Source organism: Physeter macrocephalus, chromosome 14, assembly GCF_002837175.3.
Source record: "Physeter macrocephalus isolate SW-GA chromosome 14, ASM283717v5, whole genome shotgun sequence".
In the NCBI taxonomy this organism is placed as follows: domain Eukaryota; kingdom Metazoa; phylum Chordata; class Mammalia; order Artiodactyla; family Physeteridae; genus Physeter; species Physeter macrocephalus.
Window position 1 is genome coordinate 98,994,182 of NC_041227.1, and position 6,462 is coordinate 99,000,643.

The 6,462-nt window shown below is 37.9% G+C and overlaps 1 protein-coding gene across 1 annotated transcript in view; it reads left to right on the forward strand.

The window, feature by feature from the left end:
* The window catches only part of AP2B1 (adaptor related protein complex 2 subunit beta 1), a 130,699-nt gene that overhangs the window by 7,118 nt on the left and 117,119 nt on the right, over positions 1–6,462 (forward strand). The window contains exon 3 of the mRNA XM_007105563.4: positions 3,911–4,016. Coding sequence (XP_007105625.1) covers positions 3,911–4,016 — 106 coding nt within the window. The remainder of the gene's footprint in view (positions 1–3,910; positions 4,017–6,462) is intronic.

Below are 6,462 nucleotides of genomic sequence, written 5' to 3' on the forward strand. Positions count from 1 at the left end.
ATAGGTTATTACAAGATATTGAATATAGTTCCCTGTGCTATACAGTAGGACCTTGTCGTTTATTTAATATATACTAGTTTGTATCTGCTAATCCCAAGGTCCTGATTTATCCCTTTCTCCCCTCCCGTTTGGTAATCATAAGTTTATTTTCTATGTCTGTGAGTGTTTCTGTTTTGTAAATAAGTCCATTTGTATCATTTTTTAGATTCCACATATAAGTGATACCATATATTTGTCTTTCTTTTTCTGACTTAGTATGGTAATCTCTGGGTCCATCCATGTTCCTGAAAATGGTAGTATTTCATTCTTTTTTATGGCTGAATAATACTCCATAGTATATGTAAACCATATCTTCTTTATCCATTCATCTGTGGATGGACACTTAGGTTGCTTCCATGTCCTGACTATTGTAAATAGTGCTGCCGTGAACATTGGGGTGCATGTATCTTTTCGAATTAGAATTTTCTCTGGATATATGCCCAAGAGTGGGTTTGTTGGATTCATATGGTAACTAGTTTTTTGTTTTTTTTTTTTGTTTTTTGTTTTTTTTTTGTGGTATGCGGGCCTCTCACCGCTGTGGCCTCTCCCACTGCGGAGCACAGGCTCCGGACGCGCAGGCCCAGCGGCCATGGCCCACGAGCCCAGCCGCTCCACGGCACGCAGGATCCCCCCGGACCGGGGCACGAACCTACGTACCCCGCATCGGCAGGCGGACCCGCAACAACTGCGCCACCAGGGAAGCCCTGGTAACTAGTTTTTTAAGGAACCTCCATACTGTTTTCCATAGTGGTTGCACCAAATTCTTTCATTTTTTACTTGGAAATAAACATTTTATTACAAGGAGTACTACCAAAGCAATACAGCAATAAAAAGTAAAAATGAAAGTTCTCTCCCTCCCTATTCCTGTTCCTGATGGGAACTCGGTATGTATCCTCAATCTTTTCTATGCATGTATTAATACATATGATTTTTAAAATTTTTAACAAAAAATGATTATGCAAAACAATGCATGGAAATTTGATATTTTCTTATCTTTCCACACATGATGATTTCATACCATCATTTCTGAATTATGGCTGCCAAAAGGCATAATCTCAGTATAATCATGAGGGAACACCCATGACAGCTGAGGGTGTTCTATAAAATGACTGGCCTGTACTTTTTAAAAATGTCATTATCACGAAAGCAAAGGCTGACCAGCTGTTTCAGATTAAAGGAGACTAAAGAGACATGACAGTAAATGTAATGCATGATCCTGCATTGGATCCTGGCCCAAGGAGGATGGGGGTAAAATTACTATAAAGACTTTATCAAGATCTTTGAATAAGGTTTATAGATTAATGACAGTATATCAATGTTAAATTTCCTGATTTTCATCATTATAGTTATGTAACATAATTCCTTGTTCTTAGAAATTATACACTGACATATTTAGAGCTAAAGAGACATGATGTCTACAGTTTACTTATTCAATGAATCAGAAAAAAAATGTATAAATATATAAAAAGTATGATAAAGCAAATGTGGCATAATGTTAGCAGATGGGGAATTTTGCAGCTTTTCTTTAAGATTAAAATGATTTCAAAAGAAAAAGAAAATGGGAGGGCACACATAGTGGCCTGGAGCACCAGAAAATTTTCTAGAAAGCACAAGCATATTTCTGTCATTTGGAGTTATTTAAGGGTAAACTTCTGTTATAATACAGAGAACACCATAGAGAGTTGCTTAATTACATTAGCTACTAGTCCATGGCTTTCAGCCTTGCCTGCACATTGGAATTGCCCAGTGAAGTAAAAGACAATAGGTGATGTCTAGTCCTACCCTTGGAGATACCCTGATTTCTTTGGTCTGGGATATGGCCTAGACGTGGGGTTTTTTTTAAAAGCTCCCCAGAATTTTCTGATGTGTAGCCGAGATTGAGAACTGTTGCTAGCTGCTAGCAATGCTTGGTAGTTTTGATTCAGGGGAAAAGGAGGGGGGAAAGATAAGAATTTAATAAAGCTGTAGTATGTATGAGATACCTTGCCTCCGTGCTCCTACTTGGCTCCACCCAACTTCGTGCTGTTTCTACTTCTTATAGGGTACAAAAGCATTTAGCCCCTTGTCATTCATTTTCAGCTTTTTTTCTTATTCTCTTATCATTCTGAAATGTATTTATTTCTTCTGTTAACATTTTGTGTGCTTTGATGACCAAGATGTTTCTATAATAACACAAAAAGATGTAATTTAAAAACTCACCTAATTTTTCAAACCTTCGCGTATAATGGGTCCTGATAACCTTTTTTTAATTCAGGGATTTTTATAAAGGTTTGAGACTTACAGATGAATCATGGCTGGGTAAATACCACATTTTAAAAAATGGATAGACTGTGTTCCTTTTACTTCCTGTAACACCCACCAGAACTGCCACTGGAGCATATTCTTTAAATTTATGCTCTTGGAGTTGGAATAATTTCAGTTATATCCTGTTTTGATTCTTCAGCTCCTGCTGCTGTTCACAATTCAGATTTTCTGAAACCGTGCTGCTTGTCCTTTACTGTGTTCAGAAGTAAATGATGGGAACCCTAAGAGCTGGATTTGGCAGCAGAGGACTTGGAGAAGAGGATAGTGACTCTTTAAAGGGCCCAGCTCTTCTGTCTGTGCTATTTTTGCAGCTGTCAAGTGAAAGGGTGATTTTTGTAACAGTTTGTTTGCTTTGTTAGCCGTGGATTTTGATGTAACGAGCTTTTTTAAGTGCTCAACTTCTGTGCTTCTTACCAGTTCATCCTTCCCATTTAGAGGCTTCAGCAGATCACCTAGTTTGCTGCCCCCACTATTTCTATACTGGTGAACGGGGTTAAAATGAACATCAAGAACAGTCATAAAGGTGGAAGAAAATGAGGCAATACTGTAGATGGAAAGTTGAAGTGACAATAGTCAACTTCTTTTTCGTGGTCTTACAGTATATTTTCTTCTTTGTTTTAAAACCAGTTGAGAGTTGTTAACCTTTTTTCTTATTTCAGCTCCAGCTTTCTGAAGATAGGTGAGCCTGGGCCTTAAAATAGTGGTGATAGTCCTGGCATTTCACGGTGCAGGGCCTGAGTAGTCAGTCATTTAAGATTGTACCTTTAGAAATGACTCCGGTTTGTACCATTCTTGAAGCTTCAGGATTATTATTTCTGTTCTTAGATTGATTGAACAGGATAGGGCCTTAAAGCCCATTAACATCTTAAAGTACTAATTAGAGCAGTGATTCTCAACCCTGATTATACATTAGAATCACTTGAGGAAACTTTAAAAAAGTATGAACGTAGGAGTTCTACTCCTTGACATTCTGATTTATTTGGTCCAGAGTGGAGCCTGAGCATTGGCATTTCTAGATACTTCCCGGGTAATGGTGTGTAGCCAATGTTGAGAAACTCTGGATTAAAGAGTCCAGAGAAACAGTTCTAAGGCCAGCTCTGTCACTCGCTCACTTAGTGACCTTTGAGCCTCAGTTCTTTGTGGAGTTGAGAGTAGGTGAATGAGGAGTCTCTTCTGGTTTGAAAATATTGATTTGTGAACCTGTTTCCTGCCTACATTTATTTTTTTCCCAGGACTTTGAAATTCTGACGGGAGATCATCCCTCAGATGCCGTTCTCTCCCCATTGTAGTAAGATATCATGAGGTATCTTTCCTTTTTCCCACTTCTTTGCTTCCTGAGATCTGGCTTACACCTTCCTCTATGGCCATAACCCCAAAATAGCATCCTTATCAATGGTTTGGTTAATATTCTAGGGATTTGAACTGTACCTATCCTATAATTTTTAAATAATCTTATTTCAGTTGCATCCGTGCCACTGGTCAGCTGTTGTGGTGTTACTTGCTACATAGTACAGTGTTCTGCTCTAGTTCTCTGATCCTGGGACCTCCCCCGTTTGTTGTCTTTTAGGAGAAATCTTTGAATTAAAGGCTGAACTCAACAATGAAAAGAAAGAAAAGAGGAAGGAGGCTGTGAAGAAAGTGATTGCTGCTATGACTGTGGGGAAAGATGTTAGGTAAGGGTAATCTCTTCTGCTTTGCTCGTTTTAGACTCTATGGCTTTTATTGCTTTTTATTTAAAGCTGTTACAGTCAGAACGTATAAGAATGAGTTTGTCCCACTGGAAACATCAGGAAGTGTAGTTGCTTTTATATTAACTCTGTGACTAAGTTTTTTTTGTTTTTTTTAAGAGTGAAACGAGTTTGATTTCACTTGCATACAGATCTAGCATAAAACCTCCTGAGAGCTGACACAGTTACAAATCTGTTGCTGAGGTAGTTTTAGAAGATGATAAAAATATACTGAGAAGCAGAAGCCTATGTGTACTTTAATTGGCTCAAGCCAGTGCCCTCAACTTTACAACTCTGCCTTTAATTGCCGAATTCAAGATGAAAATCAGTGGTAACAAAATCCAAAGGGTCTTTTTTTTTTTTCCTCCCTTTTTTCCTGTAATTTAGGAAGACCATTTGGAAATAAATAAGGATTGTCTGCAGGCCCCTGAGGATTCCCGAGATCCTTTCCATGAACTCCATGAAGTCAAAGCTATTCTTGTAATAATACTTAGGTGTTATTTACCCTTTTCACTGTGTTGACATTTGCATGGCTGGTGCCTCAGTGTGAATTAAGGCAGTGGTGCCAAACTGTAAAAGTAGTCATTGTATTCTCCACCATCATGTGCTTGCAGGAAAAAAGGGCAGTTTCACTTAGGACTGTCCTGCATGAAGCACCAAAAATTTATTTCAGTAAACCTTGAACCTTGAGTTCAGGTCTTTTTAATATTCTGTGTGATGAAATAGGAATTAGGCATAAAGTACTTCTACTGCATAGCAAAGTGTGACGGTTGACTTGAAAAAAAGCCCTTGCACAATTGTTTGACTTGGGAACACCATTTCTTTGTGAAAGAAGGATTGACAGACAGAACTGTAGTTAATCAGACTTCAATATTTGGGAGACATTTTATAAAAAATGAACAAAGTGAACCTGTCACTTCAAGGGAAAAAATTTGACAGTAGATAAATTTTGACTTTAAAGTAAAAATTAGAGTGTTGGAAAACTTGTATCTCCCATCGTGAGCTTGATAGCTTCCCAATACTTAGAGATTTTTCTGCTGAGATTGGTGGTGAAATTAATGAATGTGATTATTTGCTGCTGTATAATGAAATATGCCACCATAGAGAAGATGTGCATAACTCATTGAACCAATATTTTCCAAATGACCAGTCCATACATCTCAAAAAATTATGCATGGGTAAAATATCCATTCAAAATAAGTGATAAATGAATGGATTTTAATGCAACCAAGTACAGAAAGTTTATCGATACGGTTTCAGATTCCATATTGTACCTAACTTTTAAGAAACTACCATTTGTGGACTAACTAAAAACAAAAGAAAAAGAAAAACAACCATTTGTCTAGCTTTAATGTATCAAAGAAGAACATCCAGTTATATGAAAAAGGTATTAAAATACTCCTCCATTTTCCAATTTATATACGTGTATGAAGATGGATTTTCTTCTTACACTTCAGCTAAACAACATTCTACAACAGGTTGAATGCAGGAGCACGTGTGAGAATCCAGCTGTTTTTGTTTAAAGTAGACATTAAAGATATTGGCAAAAATTAAAACAATGTCATCTTAATTTAAAAAAATAAATAAAATAGGTAGATTTTTACTTTAAAATGTTTATGTTAATATGAAATGCATTGATTTTCCTTTTATTAGTTCAGTCAAATGCTGCTGATAAGAGATGGATGAGTGCAAGAATGCCGAGTAAATTCCAGCATCTAGTGGTGGCTGTAAGGTGTAGTAACTCAAACATCTGAGAAGGTCCTGAGGCTAATGATGACCTTCCTAATGTCATTAAGAAAAGGGAAGTTTAAATTTAAGTGCATTCTATGTCAGGCACAGTGACAGATGCTTTTACTTACAATGTTTTTTATAGTCCTCATATCTTCTGAACTAGAGGTTATTCTGAATTAGAAGTTATTCCGTGTTAGAGATCAAGCAGTGTATACTTGGAGAGGCTAAAGAATAATCCCAAAGTCATACAGCTAGTGGTAATGTAGCCAGGATTCTAACCTAGGTCTGAGTCCCAATACCTGTTACTGGTCACTTCCTTCATGGGTGTATATATACAATAGAATTTAAATGTGTACATGGCACACACGTTTAGAACTGTTTCATTTTCTGAAAATGGTTAAAATTTTGAACAAAGGCCCTAATTATCTGAGAACTGTTTTAATAAGGAAACTAACCAAATAAGTTCCCACTGGTCAGGGATGGAAGGATATGTGCATTAAAAAGCATAACTAGGGCTTCCCTGGTGGCGCAGTGGTTGAGAGTCCGCCTGCCAATGCAGGGGACACGGGTTCGTGCCCCCGTCCGGGAAGATCCCACATGCCGCGGAGCGGCTGGGCCCGTGAGCCATGGCCGCCGAGCCTGCGCGTCCGGAGCCTGTGCT